The sequence below is a fragment of the Capra hircus genome, chromosome 21 (genome assembly GCF_001704415.2).
Source record: "Capra hircus breed San Clemente chromosome 21, ASM170441v1, whole genome shotgun sequence".
NCBI classification, from domain to species: Eukaryota; Metazoa; Chordata; class Mammalia; order Artiodactyla; family Bovidae; genus Capra; species Capra hircus.
Genome location: NC_030828.1, coordinates 28,752,926 through 28,771,450, shown reverse-complemented (window position 1 = coordinate 28,771,450; position 18,525 = coordinate 28,752,926). Strand labels below are relative to the sequence as shown.

At 45.0% G+C, this 18,525-nt stretch overlaps 1 protein-coding gene across 1 annotated transcript; it reads right to left on the bottom strand.

The window, feature by feature from the left end:
• SNRPA1 (small nuclear ribonucleoprotein polypeptide A') lies at positions 140-12,010 on the bottom strand. Its single transcript, XM_018066469.1, has 9 exons — positions 11,837-12,010; positions 10,224-10,371; positions 8,947-9,025; positions 5,541-5,587; positions 4,902-5,004; positions 4,244-4,323; positions 3,766-3,841; positions 3,061-3,154; positions 140-546 (listed from the first exon to the last, which is right to left on the bottom strand). The coding sequence occupies exons 1-9, from the start codon at positions 11,916-11,918 to the stop codon at positions 488-490; spliced, it is 768 nt and encodes a 255-aa protein (XP_017921958.1). The 5' UTR covers positions 11,919-12,010; the 3' UTR covers positions 140-487.

Genomic DNA, 18,525 nt, shown 5'->3' with positions numbered 1-18,525 from the left:
ATGCTGGTGCAGAATATTAAACAAAAACTTCAAAGGACACTAACTCTTGCAAAGCCCTGGGGCCTGGCTGCCTTTAATGATGTTTGTGATCCTTCATGAAGAAAAAAATGCAGCCAATATTGCAAATTCTAACAACCAGTAGCAGCACACAGATAATCTAAGTTTTATTATGAATTTAAAAACCTAAACATTTCATGAGGACTGGGAAGCCCGCCCACAGAGCCACCCTGCTGCATTTCCAACTCCCCATATCCATACCTCATTGCACACGCCCCAGTGACGCACAACCCGCAGCACAGCGAGTGTCCTTTATTTGTACTATTGGTAGAAAACTGGGTTTTAGATTTCAAAATCTGTATTACAAAATTACAAGCAGCAGTTTTGAGCATTTCAGCAATGTTGATCAACTCTACTTTGCTGACACAAACAAGGCAGGCCCTGTCCAAGGTGGACTGTCACACGTCCTGAGGCACTGAGGCCGCCCTGCTCAGGACCCATTGGCAACAGTGTCTTCTTCCATCTCCTCTTCACCATCATCAGTGGGGCCTAAAAAACACACAAAGCCAGAAGTCACACCTAGGTTAGAGCACGTGTGGGCATCCACCCATGATGCTGCTGTTGCCTGCCAGACCCTAGACCAGGTGCAGACGCCTGACAGCGGCCTCAGCCTAGAGGAACTTAGGTCCAGGGACCACCTGTCTTTGGCAGGCCCTGGAAGGATGGTCAGCTCCTAGCGAATGGGTCACAAAGCTGCTTCATGAAAGTCAACTCTATGCCTGCTGTTCTAACCCACTCTGGTCAAGCCTGTAACTCATGTTTTATCAAGATAAAAAGCCTATACTTTATGTTTTGTTCTTGCCACGACGATGGGCAAAGAAACTAGGAGCATTCCAAAGAAAGATGGGAGAGGATACCTACTACATGCTGCAGATAGTCAGCCAGTGATTCTGTCTAAATTAGGTTTCCAGTTAGACCCAAACATTACATTTTTAGACACAAAACTAAAGAAAGAGAGAATGTCACCGGGAACTGCTGTTCAGACGCCTAGGCCCACAGAAACCTACAAGAACCACAAACAATTCCCACCTTCCTCTCCTCAAGGTGCCCCACGTGTTCAGACATTGAAAAGCCCCACGTGAATCCCAGACCCACATAACATAATCAAGGGGAGGCATGGTAACTGAGGAATTCTGCCACACTGCAGCCAAAGTGAGCCACGTGACACAGCCTCATCCCTGCCTGTTGTCAGCCCTGTGGGTCCTGGCAGCCTGTGCTGTTCTCAGGGTCACAGGTCCCTCATTTCGCGGCCTCTGGCTGGACTCAGTTCTCCCTGCCAGCCTGTTTCACCCGTCCCTCCTGCTGGCCCTGGACCTTGGCTCACAGTCCTTCTTCAGGCCCAGGGTGCAAGGCTCTCTCACTACAGAGTGCTCCTTCCCCTGAGAATGCCATTCTACTCTGTCTAGGTCACAGGTTCTCAAATACTTTAGTTTTAGCACCCAAAGAACTTTTCTTCAAGTAGATTACATTTATCAATACTGTGTTGGAAACTGAAAGCATTAAAAAAACTAATTCCTTAAAACAATAAACCTAGTACCATTAATGTTTGTATTTTTATAAAATTCAGTATCAATATTTTCTAAAATAAAAATATATAGTGAGAAAGTTGGTGCAGTTTTCTACTTTTGCCCATCTCTGCAATGTCTGCCCAATGGTAGACAGGCCCTTGTTCTGCCTTCAACACTTTATTCGCCAAAATATGTTGTTCTGACTAAAGGGTGTGAAGAAAGCCAGGCCCACACAGACATGCAGTGAGAAAAGGGAGGAGTATTTTAACAGCCTGTGCAGGCAGCTGTGGATTTTTTTTTGATACTATGCCAAAACTTGACAAAAGTGGTAGTTTTTTGCTTTTGTTCTTTTGGTCTCCCCACTTAGCTTGTAGGATCTTGGTTCCCTGATCAGGGATCAAACCTGGGCAATGAAAGCTGAGTCTTAATCACTGGATCACCAGGAATTCCCCAAAATAGTAGTTTCTTAAAGGTTCGATTGCAAATGATGGCCCATTTCTTCACATCAAATGATGTGTCCCTGGGGTGATATCCAGGAATGCCAACTATCCTCACTGCTTCACAAAGGACTTCATTGGGTACACGGCAGCTCAGAATGACACCTAGTATCATTGGTCGTGTGAACCCACATACCTGGGCTGAGGCACCAGCAACTCTACCTGCCATTGCCCTAGCACTATCAGGCACAAATGGTCACACCACTTAAAATGCAAATAATGCCTCAGTGTTTGTAAGTTTTCCTTATGGAGCCCCAGGAGCCCAAGGACCACACAGTGAGAACTGCTGCTCTAATGAATGTCTTACTCACTTTTAGCTTCAGTTCAAACATTAGTTCCTCAAGGGAACTTGCCCTGAGCCACTGGTCTAGACAGAGCCCCCAGTTACATTCATGTCAAACTTGTAACATGCACCATCTGTACCAGTTTTCACTTTATATCCCAGTCAGTATCCATCACGCTGCCCGACAGAGAGCAGGTGTCCACAATCAGAACAGCTCACATCCCGTGCTCAGGGCCTAGGAAGCCCCTTACTTAGTCCTCCCAACAACCTTCTGAGGTCACCACTACTACTATTTGGTTAAAGATGAGCAAACAGATTTAAGATCAAGTGGGGTTAAGAAATTCATCCAAGGACAAAGCTGGTGAAGCCAGGCTCTGAGCCTCAGTCTGTCTGGCTCCAGAGCCCTTGCCCCCCACTGCTAAGTGGGCCCACACGGACAGGGGTCAAAGGCATCGTGGTCACCTCCACTGTTCGCTTTCACTCCATGGCTGTGAACTAGCATTTGTCTCAACTTTTACAAAAACCCCAGAGTCCTAGGACATACACTTCTTTATCAAATGATTTCTTTTCAAAGAGCATTTAAAGGCATTTTGTGCAGATTATAATGGTAAGGAGGCACTATTCGAGGATCCTTGGATCGTAGCATCTAAAGCAATTTGCGATCACCTGGAGTGTATCATTAATCTGGAAAGGAAGACAGAACGTGGTTCCTGACCTGCTCTGCGTTCTCTGCCAGGTATCTGACCGGACTGCAGCAAGCCCTTCAGCCGCTCCACTTCAGCCAAAGTTGACGCATTTGCTATAGCGTTCTGGACACCAGGAAACAAGAGAGATGACAGATATTTTCATCCAGTTAACAGAAAACACTCACAGAAACTCATGCCACCTTTCTGAACTGGAATATTAAATAGTCTCTCTCGCAGGAAGAATTTTGCTGGCACAGTGAAATCAACCCCAAAACCAAATTATGAAGTTCCCAAATTGGTAAAGAGCTGCAGACCCTCTTACAGGAGAGCAAATAACCAGTGCATGTGCCCTAAAATTCTAGTTAATTAGAATTATGCCACTGGATGATTGAGGAGGCAGCGTTACCAAATTAGGATTTCTCATCAAGCAGGATCTTTCAGGCAGCAAGTCCTTCAAAGTAAAAATCAAGACAGCAAGCAAAGGTAACTAACTGTTCAGATAAATGCATCCTGAGAAAATGAGAAGACCAGAGTTGCCTCCACTTTGACCAGCTCATATAATTAATTCAAGTCAAAATCTGGTTAAATAATATCTTTAAGCTAGCTTTTCCTTACACAAAAATGTAGCTGGATTCTAACAACTGTGGGAAAAACCTGCGGTGTCTAACTCATTACTTGAGTTGCTACATGACTGAACAGCTCACTCCAGTCTGAGAATCCTGACTTGTGCTCACCTTGATGGCTTCCACATCCCCTGGGGACGGCCCACCTTTCTTTTTGTCAGTCGGCAAACCAGCACCTGGATTGAAACTTGGGAGGGGACGGAAGAACAAAACTGTCAAATCCAAACTGACAGAAATTGCTTCTCTTTTACTTTCAAAAGCTTTGAAAGTAATTCAACCAGTGTAGTATCTTATCTTTGTTAACAAACTGATACAAGAAACTCTCTCCTTCAGAAACACCACCCAGTTCATCTTGCCACAGAGGAAGAGGGTGCAGTACTATCATGGCAGACTGAATACTGGAGCGTCCGCTCTCTTCTGCTAGAAATCTCACGTGATACAGGGGCCACTGTGGGCCACGGATCATCACTGTGCAAATTTAGGACTGTGTTAGTCACAAGTGTTTCATTTCATTTCGCAAGAGGCAAAATGCCAGACAGATAATGTTTCTGAAGGTGAAGTGGAGTGAAGTTGGATATCCAGATCTTACGTTTTGCTTCTCCTGGCAATATCCTTTGCAAGCTGTGCACCCCGTTTGCCCTTGAACATTTTCTCTGCTTCCTGACGCTCCTACAGCGACACCACACACAGAGTTAATGGAAATAGGAATACCACGTGCATTTAGATGCATTCCTCAGAAAACATGGAGGAAAACTCTCCTGGAATACTCTGGGCTGGTAAAATACCACAAAGCCCATTTCAAAATAAGAAGAGATACAGCAGTCCCCTGCTCTGTGAAGGTCCCTGGAGAGAGCAGAGCCCTCTCCCCGAAATTTCCAGGAGGGGCTCTCTGGGAAATAAGGAAGGTAAAAAAAAAAAATCCCCAACAAAGCGAGAATCATCCTGACAATTACAGCTAGTGCAACGTGAACAACATGAAGCTCCCCAAGAGCATGTATCTAGGCAGGCCATCTGCTGTGACAAAGCCCACGGTGGCTCTGAAGTCAGGCCACCTCTGGAATGACCAGCTCCACACACATACCTTAACTCTAAGTCCCACCATAAACACTGCTATGGAAAAAAAATTGACTTAACACTCCCCGACCCCCCTCCCCACATTCCTATTACAAACTAATAATAGAAGTCAGTAACAAAAGTATAAAGGAAAAGCACCCACCAATAACAACTTACAACAGAGTAACACTTACTTTTAGTTTCACTTTCTGGAAATCCAGTACTCTGACTTGTGGAACTTTATAAATCACATAGAGTCTGTAATGCTTCTTATTGGTTACAGGGTTCCTTAGAATACTACAAGAAAAGGAACAGTTTGATGCCAGTCTTGTTCCTAGCACAGTATTCAAGAGGTCCATTTTATGGGAGAAGGCAATGGCAACCCACTCCAGTACTCTTGCCTGGAAAATCCCACGGATGGAGGAGCCTGGTAGGCTGCAGTCCATGGGGTCATGACACGACTGAGCAACTTCACTTTCACTTTCATGCATTGGAGAAGGAAATGGCAACCCACTCCAGTATTCTTGCCTGGAGAATCCCAGGGACTGGGGAGCCTGGTGGGCTGCCGTCTATGGGGACGCACAGTCGGACACGACTGAAGCGACTTAGCAGCAGTAGCAGCAGCAATGAGTCCAGGAAGTAAGGAAAAGTTCACTATTCTTCACATTTCAATGTCATAAGAACTTAATGCTAGGGAAATTTTAATAGAGCCCAAAGGAAACATTTTCAATATTTGTTTTTTTAAAAGTACTTTTTACTATAACTTCACCATCAAGGTCAGCAATGCTGTTATTTTAAAAGACTACTGTCACCACCACAAACAGTTTCCATACCTCAGATAAGTCAGTGACTTCAGAGATGCCAGAGGGTCCAGATCACCCTGTGAAATAACAGCCACAGGTTAGAACACAAACACCACAGCCCACCATGATCCCATGACATGTTGACACCTCTGCAGAAGGACACACCTCGTCTTTCATACATTAATTTGTCTTTCCTTCCCCAGCACCCAGCACAGCCCTAGCACATCACAGACGCCTGGTGTATTTTTACTGAATAGCTGGTTCATACATTTGAACTTCTTAATATCCTGGACACAACAGCTTCTGTCTCAACAGGAGAAGAGACGAAAAGAAAAAATATATATCATTTCCTGTAGCAACTTCAAAAGAGCTACTGAGTAATGATTGAGAAAAAAAAAAAGCAATGTGAAAAGTGATGTATCTCCAGGGAAAGTTATTCATACAGGGAACCTGGTGTGAGGTGGTTCTTCCTGCCGCTGCCTGGGAGAAATGCAGGCATGTCATCTTTGGCACCTTTATTCTAGGTTCCCCTAAATCTCTTCAAATACATTTTCCAAGGACAAGGAGTATAGTTATAAGGGGGGGAAATATATATATAGGAAGAACGCAAGTTAGTTTTTCAATCTTCCCAAACTGTCCTATAAAATACAGTGCAACAAGGATAGGAAAACCAAAAAGATATGGTCAACAGCTACAGCCAAACCAGATGAAAATGTATTCTGGCAAGAACCTGAACTTGGGACCGGTAAGGACCAACTATTGTGAGAGCTATAAGACCTGCACGGTGACGACACCACACAGGAAGAAGCGGGGAAAGGCAAAGAGGGCAACAGGCATACAGCCTAAGAACAGCAGCCAAAGACAGGCGTGTTCCAAGCACAAGCACACCAGGTGTGTGACGAGGCCTGGAGGGCCTCCTGAAACAGGGCCACACACGGACGAGAAACTGCCAGAACAGATCTAAACTGAGTGGGCAGAAAGGGGCGACGAGGAAAAGCACAAGTAACACAGGGGAGCGGAACAGAGCCACAAGCCCAGAGAGCTGCCACTCTTCGTGACGACGCTGAGCGAGCACAGATGCTCGCAACCGGAGTACCATCATAAGGAGATCTCCAGAACAGTCTGAAAAGCAACAGCTAGCGGGGAGCCTGGTGGGCTGCCGTCCATGGGGTTGCCCAGAGTCGGACATGACTGAAGTGACTTAGCAGCAGCGCAGCACCGCTAGAGATCTACAGAAAAAAGGGAAATGGAGCAAAGCCAGACAAATGTTGCAGGACCTCACTTTTAAGTGAAATCTCAAAAAACAGAACTCGTAGCAACAGAGAGTTGAAAGGCGGTTACCAGAGGCTGGGAGGTGGAGGAAAAGGGGGGGTGAAGCTACTGATTCAAGAGGATAAACTTTCAGTTACAAATAAATAAATTCTGGAGATTTAATATACAATGTGGTGACTATCATTAAAAATAACATAAGGTGTACCCAATACGATAAAAAAATAGAACTCAAGTGTTCTCACTGCACACACACATAAATGGTTACGTGAAGGGGTGGGTGTCAGGGTACAGATATCAAATTTCACATTATACACCTTAAATACTTATAATATTCATTTGGCCATCACAGCTCAATAAAGCTGCAAAAAACAAAAGAAAGAATGGTAACCTTACACACACAGACCCACAGACAGACTGTGCACAACACAGTGATGTCTCGATGTAGGGGTGGTGAGATGCTTAAGGTGCTGTTTCGTTCAGGAGGTAAAGGTTATGGTTAACTTTACACTTAGATGCTAATTCCCAGTATGCTAACAAAAGAAACAGAGTCAGTTAATTTCTAAACTATCAGAAGAAGGAGAATACCAAAAAGAGAGAGAGACAGCAATAAAGGAGAGGAAAAAAATCTGCAGATGGATGGGACAAGTAAAAAAATTCTAGAAAAGAGACAAGATAAACTCAAATATACTGGTAATTACATTAAACATAAACAGACTATTCCATTTAAAGACAGACTTTAGACTGGATTTTAAAAAAGGATCCTATCAAATCCTGTTCTCAAGACACAAATTTAAAATATAAGTGCAGAGGAAAAAAATTGAATTTTGGATGGAAAACAATGATCACACAAATACTAACTGAAAAAAAGAAAGCTTGTTTTGTTACACTGCAGTGGATAAAACAGACACCAAGGTAAAACTGCACTAATAAAATATAAATGATAAAAGGTTCATTTCATCAGTAAGATACATAAAATCTGGATATATCAAATGAAATAACCTGAAAATATATACAAGTAAAATTGACAGAACTCCAGGGAAATCCACTACCACACAATTTTAATATGCCTCTTCAGTACTGACAGGACACCCCTCATCTGTGCAAACAGCTTTAAGCACAACTACAACACACAGAATGTACTGCCTCAATACGCCACACATTCTGCACGGGCACACATTTGGGGTTAAATACCTCACGGGGTTTAGAAAGGACATGGCCTCAGATCGGGGGCTTTCTGACTTTTGGAGCCAAGCACTCCTTTGGGAATCTGTAGGTCAGTCAGGGACCTCGTCCCTCAGGAAACGAATAGTCAGGGAGCAAGGAAGGGAGGGGTCAAGGGCATAACAACCTAAAAATCAAGTCACACCATAAGAATGTCAACATCCAATATTTAAGTGAAAAATTTAGGTTACAAACAATATACAGCCTAAACTCAACAGTGTTAGAAATTATACATACAGAGTAGAAATTTAAAAAGCAAAAGCGGATCAAAATAGTCATATCCAAACAGAGAAAATGAAACTTGCCCCTTATCTTAAAAGAACACCAGTCTCAAATGATTGTTGATCTAAATATGGAGTAAAACAATAATTTCTTGAATAAAACTCCCCAACAAAATTTAATGTCACATATGTAACTGTCTAGTAGTGACATTAAAACAGAAGAAACTAGTTTTAATAATATATTGTTTTACCTATTTTCCAAAATATTACCATTTTAATGTCAATATAAAAATTATTGATAGTGTAAAATATTTTTCTTTTGCACTAAGTCTCTGGAATCTGTAGTGTTTTATACTTCTAGTAGATCTTAAAGTAACTACTTGTGGCTGGTGGCTAGCATACTGGACACAGAAATTCTAGAAAAAAGGATGGTGAGTCTCTTTAGAAGCTGAACAGAACTCAAAGCACCAAGGACAACAGACCGGTGACACAGATTATGCTGGAATTAGGAACTGCTCCATTAAGCCCCCAGGAGAGTCCAAAGGGGAGTGAGCGAGAGTAGAAGATATGTGTAACACACAACCAAAAAAACCCCATGTCCTAATAATGAAGAAAAAGAAAAAAGGTGAAGAGATAATCTTCTGGACTCTCCAAGTTTTCTATTAAAGGCAGGCAGTGCCTTTAACTCCTCCTTGTAAATATACTTTCCCCATTTGACTTACCAGTTCCACAAGACTGTTATTGGTGAGAATGAGTTCTGTCAGACAGGGCAGAGCCTGATCAAGCCCCTCACCTATACGGCTAAAAGGAAAAGACAAAATCTTAATAAAAGTGAAAATGCAGTAAGCTAAAAACTTGACGTAAGCACTTGCCCAGAGGACTTCAAAGTGGGAAGAACCTTGGAGATCCTCCTTCCAACACTATCTGACAGAAGAAAAATGAGGCACAAAGAAGAGGCGTGTCTGAGGTCACAAAAGCGGGATGATCTGAGAACCCACGCCTCCAGAATGCTGCCGCAGCCTCTTCCCACCACCATACTAGCCCCAAGACAGGGAGAAAGTGTTGTGGACACAAACAACCTGATTCATCTCAGGTCTTGTCAGCAGGAAGCACAGAAATACATGTGTATCTGCAGTCACAGCTCAGAAGCACAGGATACACAATAACCAAACCACAGTCAACAGTTTAACTCAGGAGAAATGTGCCTATTTAAAAAAAGCAGCTCACTACCCAGAACTTCTTGAAGACCCTATCAACACACCTTCAATAACTTTTTTCCAACAAAATTTACAGAGATGATGTGTGTGTGTGCGCGTGTGCTCAGTCGTGTCCGACTCTTTGGGACCTTAAGGACTATAGCCTGCCAGCCTCCTCTGTCCATGTGATTTCCCAGCAAGAATACTGGAGTGGGTTGCCATTTTCTCCTCCAGGGGATCATCCCAACTCAGGGATTGAACCCATGTCTCCTGCACTGCAGGCAGATTCTTTACCACTGAGCCATCTGGAAAGCCCAAAGACATGATGAAAGTGGGTAAAAAAAAAAAATCTTAATTTCTACAAACAATATTCTACAAATCAGCTGCAGTTAAAGAAAACCAAATACCAGAGGATTTGGGGTAAAATGAGATGTTCAGTTAAAACTATAATTGTTGCATTTTATGAATCTCTTTAATATGACTCCTCTGATAATTATAATTATTTTAGAAATGAGCTAAAATGTGTACAAAGCACCAGATTTTTAATTTAAATTAATTTAAATTAGAAAATTACTATGAAGATATAAATATACCAGGTTTCTGAATAAATGCAAATAAGACTTGACCAATGACAAATTAAACTCTGAATCTGTATGGGGAAATTGCTCATTTACCATTTGAGAAATAGGCAGGTAAAAAAAATAGAACTCTAGTTTAACTGGCATATACACTGCAGTTTCTTCAGGGAACTCTGTAGCATCTGCTCTAGGGTAGAAAGCTACTTTCCATTACCACATGCTTACCATATTCTATTGTTGTTCACTAATAACGTTTTCAGTCTTCTCAACAAAGGAAAACCATCCAGTTTCCTGATTTCATTGTCGGAAAAATCAATGGCATCAAATTGGTCTAAGGTGGCACCGAGATTTTCAATGACAGGAATTTTATACCCTGTAAAAAGGAGAAAAACCCAGACAAGTATTAATATAAATAAAAGGCGCTTTAAAACATTAATAGCATTTCATGGTAACTTGACTCACAACTCAACGTTCCTTCCCAAAGTGTTTATGTGTCACCTATGCAACCACCAGACCCTGCCAAAGTACTGGCACACAACACAAGGAAGAACACAGTCACAAATCTCAGCTGCCGGGAAGCTTCCGGTCCAGTTGTGGATGTGAGCAAGGTGATGGTGATGAGGGCCATAAGGATGACAGTACTCATCAGCAGGAACCAGCGGCTAACCATTTCAAGATTACTTATAAGTACGTCACACTGCCCTAAGCAAGGCCTCGGAGCTAGAGAAACGGCCTAACAGGACTTCACATATCGTGAGCAGCTTTCAGCGTCCAAGCACTGTCCACACGGGGTGGACAACAGTTGTCTGCACCCCACAGGCCAGATTCCTAGAACTCTCTGGGATATCGTCTTAGTATTAAAACACCTCCCCCTTACTTCACCTCCCCCAGCTCAAACCCAGAGCTGAAAGTCAGTGGTTGATACACAACGGTAAGTCACCCTGCGGACAGCTCACTCAAACACCTCGATGCGTCCAACACGGGCATAAAGACTGTGCCAGCTACTCGAAGAAGAAGTTAATGGAGCCAAGGAGCCGTAAGGGCTACAACAAAGGAAGCGCTGCACTCAAACGAGAATCCTCAACGGTGGGCGCACTTCAGACTCGGAGAGAAGGTAGACAGTGAAGGCTGCCTGTTTACTCTCGAGTTCAACCCTTCTCTGAGAAACTCGATTTCAACAAAAACCAAAGTCCTGAGCTTTCAGCGGACAAGAAAGCCAGCAGAAGGCAGAGCCTGCAGCCGGCGTTTCTCCCCGGGAGCGGATCTCAGGCCAAGACCGATGGCCGTACCCTCAGGGAAGCCGCCTCCTAAAGGACTCGCACGGTTTGGGGGCTTCCGCACCGCTTCCGCCAGCAGGCGGCAGCGCCGGCTTCGCGCCCACAGTCCGCTCCCAGAAACGCTCCGGTAGAGGGAAAAAGACAGCAGAAACCAACTCGAGGAAACGCAGGGGAAGGATAGCTTCCGGCCCGTACACCGCTCCCTCACTCCGTACCCCGTCCACCCCCTCACGACGTCATGTTAGTTCCGCACGAAGGCCGCAAGCACCCGTACGTTTATCCCCAGCCCCTCAGCGGTTCAGACGGCCCGGCGGCCCGGAAGACGCCCGCTGTGCGACCGGAGCATTGAAGTGGCCCCGGTGTGCAGGGAGGAGCCGAGCTGAGCGCGCCTCGGTAGAGCCCAAGGAGGGCCTTCCGCCGCCTACGGCGGGATCCAGTCCGGCACCGGGCGCTGGACGCACGCTGCCGTCCACGCCTCGGCGGTCCTAGCGCATGCGGCTGGGCTGGGCCAGGCCACCAGGCGGGCGGGGAGGCCGGACCACCTGCCACCACCCGACTCACCCCGCAGGTCCAGCTCTCGGTCCCGCACCGCGTTGGTGTACTGCGCCGCCTGCTCGATCAGCTCCGCCGTCAGCTTCACCATCCTGCAGCCTCCCGCCCGCCGCTCCTCCCGCTTGTCCTACCGCACCGACGTCCCGGCGTTCCCCGCGCGCGCCGCCAGGCAGCACCAATCGCCGTTCGCGTGCGCGCGCATCGGGGCATCCAGGCTGTATCAATCGAGGAGCCACGCCCCCGGGCTCGGGCTCCGCCTCCCGGGCTCGGGCTCGGGCTCGGGCTCGGGCTCGGGCTCTGCCTCCGATGTCTCGCGCGCTTTGCTGCACCTCTGGTTGTGTCTCTGTTCCTTTCACGTATCCGCAGCTTTGTGTCCGCAGGCTAACAAAGTATGAAAACCCCCGAGGGTAACTTTCTCGCGCATCTATGCACCGTGAGGTGAAAGGGAGGCTGTGACTGTCCTCGTGGGATCCAGTGATGGGTCCGGGATTTTGGCCCCCTGTGCAGACTGGGGCTGGGTCATCTCTCAAGGTCCAGTTTGCGGTTAGGCTTGTGCTCGCTGGACAGTTTGGAGGAGGAAATGGCAACCACTCCAGTATTCCTGCCTGGAGAATCCCACGGACAGAGGAAACTGGCAGTCTACAGTCCATAGGGTCTCAGAGTCGGACACTACTGAGCAACTAAACCACCACCGCTGCCGCTGGAGAGTTAAGATGTTCTTGCTGAAGCCTGACACGCAGGAAAGTGCGCAGATCAGAGGTCTGCAACAGAGAGAGCACACCTGAAGAAACACTATTCGGAAACTACCTCCCACACCCACCTTCCCAGCCCGCCCCCAAAGGCAGCCGCGAATCCCACACCACAGATTCGTTTTGCTTGCTTTTCACAGAGACGCGTGCAGTCCGCTTCTGGGCCTGGTTTCTTCGGCGTTGTGTCCTGCCTGTAATCTATCCAGGCTGGAGGCAGCAGTGCTTTGTTTACTTGCTACTGTATGCAATTCCATTGCACCTCTCATACCATAACATACCCATTTTGCTTCTCACCTTACCCTCTGGTTGCGCCGGTTGCTCTAGTTCCGGCGATTCTCCGAAACGCTGTTGTGAATCTTCCTCTGCATGAACTTGATGCAGCTGCGCCTGGATTCCCCAGGAGTGGAGCTAACGAGACACGGGGTGTGGCATCATCAATAAATGATGCCTGACCATTACTGCCAAGAAGCTGAAATCATTTCCACACTCTCGTGGTGTATAATGGTTTCCATCACTTCCAATGTCAGCTTCACTGGCCCTGTCAGTCTTTATAATTTTAGCGATTCCGGTGGGCCTCTGGTGGTATTGCACTAATGCTTTGCTTTCAATTCAGTTCAGTCGCTCAGTCGTGCCTGACTCTCTGCGACCGCATGGACTGCAGCACCTCAGGCTTCCCTGTACATCACCAACTGCTGGAGTTTACTCAAACTCATGTCCACCGAGTCGATGCCATCCGACCATCTTATCCTCTGTCGTCCCCTTCTCCTGCCGCCTTCAATCTTTCCCAGCATTAGGGTCTTTTCCAATGAGTCAGTTCTTCACATCAGGTGGCTAAAGTATTGGAGTTTCAGCTTCAAAATCAGTCCTTCCAATGAATTTTCAGGACTGATTTCCTTTAGGATGGATTGGTTGGATCTCCTTGCTATATCCAAGGGACTCTCAAGAGTCTTCTCCAACACCACAGTTCAAAAGCATCAATTCTTCAGTGCTCAGCTTTCTTTATAGTCTAACTCTCACATCCATACATGACTACTGGAAAAACCATAGCTTTGACTAGACAGACCTTTGTTGGCAAAGTAATGTCTCTGCTTTTTAATATGCTGTCTAGGTTAGTCATAACTTTTCATCCAAGGAGCAGGTGTCTTTTAATTTCATGGCTACAGTCACCATCTGCAGTGATTTTGGAGGCCCCAAAAGTAAAATCTGTCACTGTTTTCACTTTTCCCCATCTATTTGCCATGAAGTGATGGGACCGGATGCATGATCTTAGTTTTCTGAATGTTGAGCTTTAAGCCAACTTTTTCACTCTCCTATTTCACTTTCATCAAGAGGCTCTTTAGTTCCTCTTCACTTTCTGCCATAACAGTGGTGTCATCTGTGTATCTGAGGTTATTGATATTTCTCCTGGCAATCTTGATTCCAGCTTGTGCTTCTTCCAGCCCAGCATTTCTCATGATGTACTCTGCATATAAGTTAAATAAGCAGGGTGACAATATACAGCCTTGACGTACTCCTTTCTCAATTTGGAATCAGTCTGTTGTTTCATGTCTAGTTCTAACTGTTGCTTCTTGATCAGCATACAGATATCTCAGGAGGCAGGTCAGGTGGTCTGGTATTCCCATCTCTTTAAGAAGATCACAGTTTGTTGTGATCCACACAAAGGCTTTGGCATAGTCAATAAAGCAGAAGTAGATATTTTTCTGGAACTCTCTTGCTTTTTTGATAATCCAACGGATGTTGGCAATTTGATCTCTGGTTCCTCTGACTTTTCTAAAACCAGCTTGAACATCTGGAAGTTCACGGTTCACGTATTGCTGAAGCCTGGCTTGGAGAATTTTGAGCATGACTTTACTAGCATGTGCTGCTGCTGCTGCTGCTAAGTCACTTCAGTCATGTCCGACTCTGCGACCCCATAGACTGCAGCCCACCAGGCTCTGCCATCCCTGGGATTCTCCAGGCAAGATGGTAGCATGTGAGATGAGTGCAATTGTGCAGTAGTCTGAATATTCTTTGGAATTGCCTTTCTTTGGGATTGGAATGAAAACTGACCTCTTCCAGTCCTGTGGCCACTGCTGAGTTTTCCAAATTTGCTGGCATACTGAGTGCAGCACTTTCACAGTATCATCTTTTAGGAAAATAGCTTAACTGGAATTCCATTACCTCCACTAGCTTTGTTCATAGTGATGCTTCCCAAGGCCCATTTGACTTCGAATTCCAGGATGTCTGGCTCTAGGTGAGTGATCACACCGTCATGATTATCTGAGTCATGAAGGTTTTTTTTGTATAGTTTTTCATGTATTCTTGCTACCTCTTCTTAATATCTTCTGCTTCTATTAGGTCCGTACCATTTCTGTCCTTTATTGTGCCCATCTTTGCATGAAATGTTCCCTTGGTATCTCTAATTTTCTTGAAGAGATTTCTAGTCTTCCATTCTATTGTTTTCCTCTATTTCTTTGCATTGATCACTTAGGAAGGCTTTCTTATCTCTCCTTGTTGTTCTTTGGAACTCTGCATTCAAATGGGTAAATCTTTCCTTTTCCCCTTTGCCTTTTGCTTCTCTTCTTTTCACAGCTATTTTTAAGGCCTCCTCCCTGGTGGCTCAGACAGTAAAGCGTCTGTCTACAATGCGGAAGACCTGGGTTCGATCCCTGGGTCAGGAAGATCCCCTAGAGAAGGAAATGGCAATCCACTCCAGTACTATTGCCTGGAAAATCCCATGGACAGAGGAGCCTGGTAGGCTACAGTCCATAAGGTCGCAAAGAATCGGACACGACTGAGAGACTTCACTTTCACTTTCACTTTAAGACAAACAGTTTGCTTTTTGCATTTCTTTTTCTTGGGGATGGTCTTGATCCCTGCCTCCTGTACAATGTCATGAACCTCCATTCCTAGTTCTTCAGGCACTTTTTTATCAGATCTAATCCCTTGAATCTATTTCTCACTTCCAGTGTATAATCATAAGGGATCTGATTTAGGTCTTACCTGAATGGTTTGGTGGTGTTACCTACTTTCTTCAATTTAAGTTTAAATTTGGCAAAATAAAAATTTTTTTGATTTGCTTTTCTTCAATAACTAATGTTGTTGTTGTTGAGTCACTCAGTGATGTCTGACTCTTTGTGACCTCCAGGCTCCTCTGTCCATGGGATTTCCCAGGCAAGAATACAGAGTGGGTTCCCATTTCCTTCTCTAGGGGATCATCCTGACCCAGGGATCGAACCCTTGTCCCCTGCATTGCAGGCAGATTCTTTACTACTGAGCTACCATGAAGTTGAGGATTTTTTCCTGTGCTGCATTCTGATAATTTTTGCAAAGTGCCCATTCAAGTCTTTCACCCATTTGTTTCTGTTGGGTTCTCTGCTTTTTAAACAGTTCATTATGGAATTTATTATATATATTCTAGGTATAAGTATATTCTGTGGCTTACCTTTCACTCTTGGGAAGGGGGGTTTAAACTGCTTAAATACAAAAACCTCACAGGTAGCAGGAATACTGTCCTTATGCCTACAATGCAGGACTACACAGGTTCAATCTCTGGGTTGGGAAGATCCGCTGGAGAAGGAAATGACAACCCACTCCAGTATTTATGCCTGGAGAATTCCATGGACAGAGGAGCCTGGTGGAGCTACAGTCCATGGGGTCACAAAGAGTGAGACATGACTGAGCGACTAACACACAGAACATCCTCCCTGTAATCCAGTTTGGTCTAAGAAAACATCTTAGTCCCCAGATCACCAAATCATAATTTGGGCTGTAATTTGAATCAAATGGATAGAAAATGTGACTGCCTCTTCCATTTTGCAGAAGAAATGAGCTTCCAAAAGGTCCAATTCAAGAAGAGACATCAGCGGAAGGAGAAGTTCTTACCTCAGGAAGCTCTACCCATTGACAGCATCTTTTGTTCTCCTCTGGGCAGGGGGTGGGGGCAGTTTTACTATGGTCATGTAGGTCTGGGACAGGAAAACATTTTCTGCTTCATAGCCCAGGGAGGGGGAATCCTCTTCATGTGATTAAATATAACATCACCCATAATGAAATAAATCAAAGTCCTGTATCACCTACTAGGATGCAATAAGAACACAGCATTGCTCTGACAGATTCATGTCAAAGATGCTTGACCTGAATGGCAATGTGAGGAAACCTCAGACAAGCACATACTGAAGGACAGCCTGTAAGTCCTTCAGGACTTAGGCTGAGGGCTGGTCATCTTGAAAATGTTCAGGGTCACGAAAGTCAAAGAACCAAGGAACTATTCTAAACTGAAGGAGATGAGAGCCATGACGAGTATGTGCAGAGTATGATGTAAACTGGACCCTTGTGCTAAGGGCATTATCAGGACAGCTGGCAAGAGGTGAATCCAGTCAGAGGATGCACAGTAGAAATGTATCAGTGTCAACTTTCTGATTCCCATGGTTATGTAGGAGAAGATACTTGTTGATAGGAAATGATCTAAAGTGTTTAGGGGGTGATAGGGTAACCTCAGATATGCAGATAACACCACCCTTATGGCAGAAAGTGAAGAAGACCTAAAGAGCCTCTTGATGAGAGGAGAGTGAAAAAGTTGGCTTAAAGTTCAACATTCAGAAGGTCCCATCACTTAATGACAAATAGATGGGGAAACAGTGGAAAGAGTGGCTGACTTTATTTTTCCGGGCTCCAAAATCACTGCAGATGGTGATTGCAGCCATGAAATTAAAAGACACTTACTCCTTGGAAGGAAAGTTATGACCAACCTAGACAGCATATTAAAAAGCAGAGACATTACTTTGCCAACAAAGGTCCTTCTAGTTAAGGCTATGGTTTTTCCAGTAGTCATGTATGGATGTGAGAGTTGGACTACAAAGAAAGCTGAGCACTGAAGAATTGATGCTTTTGAACTGTGATGTTGGAGAAGACTCTTGAGAGTCCCTCAGACTGCGAGGAGATCCAACCAGTTCACCCTAAAGGAGATCAGTCCTGGGTGTTCATTGGAAGGACTGATTTTGAAGCTGAAACTCCAATACTTTGGCCACCTGATGCGAAGAGCTGACTCATTGGAAAAGACCCTAATGCTGGGAAAGACTGAGGGCAGGAGGAGAAGGGGACGACAGAGGATAAGATGGTTGGATGGCATCACCGACTCCGTGCACATGAGTTTGAGTGGACTCTGGGAGTTGGTGATGGACAGGGAGACCTGGCATGCTGCAGTTCATGGGGTTGCAGAGTCGGACATGACTGAGCGACTGAACTGAACTGAGGGTAGTGTGTCAGTAATTTGTTTTCAAATTGTTCAACTGTTCTGAAATTTTGCTTTGTGTTTTTTTCAAAATAAAAAAGAACCAAACAATGTAAACTTCACTTCATTCCAGAGAGAACCACCAGGTGGAGTCCTTAGGTCAGAGAGTTGATTTGACAAGCCCTGTTGTTCAGTTGCTAAGTCCTATCTGACTCTGTGACCCCATGAACAGCAGCACACTTCCCTGTCCTTCGCTATCTCCTGAAGTTTGCTCAAACTCATGTCCATTGAGTCTGTGATGCAATCTAACCATCTTATCCTCTGCCGCCCCCGTCTCCTTTTGCCTTCAGTCTTTCCCAGCATCAGGGTATTTTCCAATGAGTTGGCTCTTTGCATCTGGTAGACAGTATATAGGAGCTTCAACTGTAGCATCAGTCCTTCCAATGAATATTCAGGGTTGATTTCCTTTAGGATTGATTGGTTTGATTTCCTTGATGTCCAAGGGACTCTCAAGTCTTCTCCAGTACCACAGTTCAAAAGCATCAATTCTTCAGTGCTCAGCCTTCTTTATGGTCCACCTCTCACATCCATGCATGACTACTAGAAAAACCATAGCTCTGATTATACCGACCTTTGTTGGCAAAGTGGAGTCTGTTTGTTAATACAGTCTAGGTTTGTCATAACTTTTCTTCCAAGGAGCAAGCGTCTTTTAATTTCACGGCTGCAGTCACCATCTG

Coding starts and splice junctions, on each gene's coding strand:
- SNRPA1 (XM_018066469.1), bottom strand. CDS start 11,918: ATGGTGAAGCTGACGGCGGAGCTGATCGAGCAGGCGGCGCAGTACACC. Junction 4,324..4,901: donor TCCAGAAAGTGAAACTAAAA/GTAAGTGTTACT, acceptor GTGTCGCTGTAG/GAGCGTCAGGAAGCAGAGAA. Junction 3,842..4,243: donor ATTGCCAGGAGAAGCAAAAC/GTAAGATCTGGA, acceptor TCCCCTCCCAAG/TTTCAATCCAGGTGCTGGTT.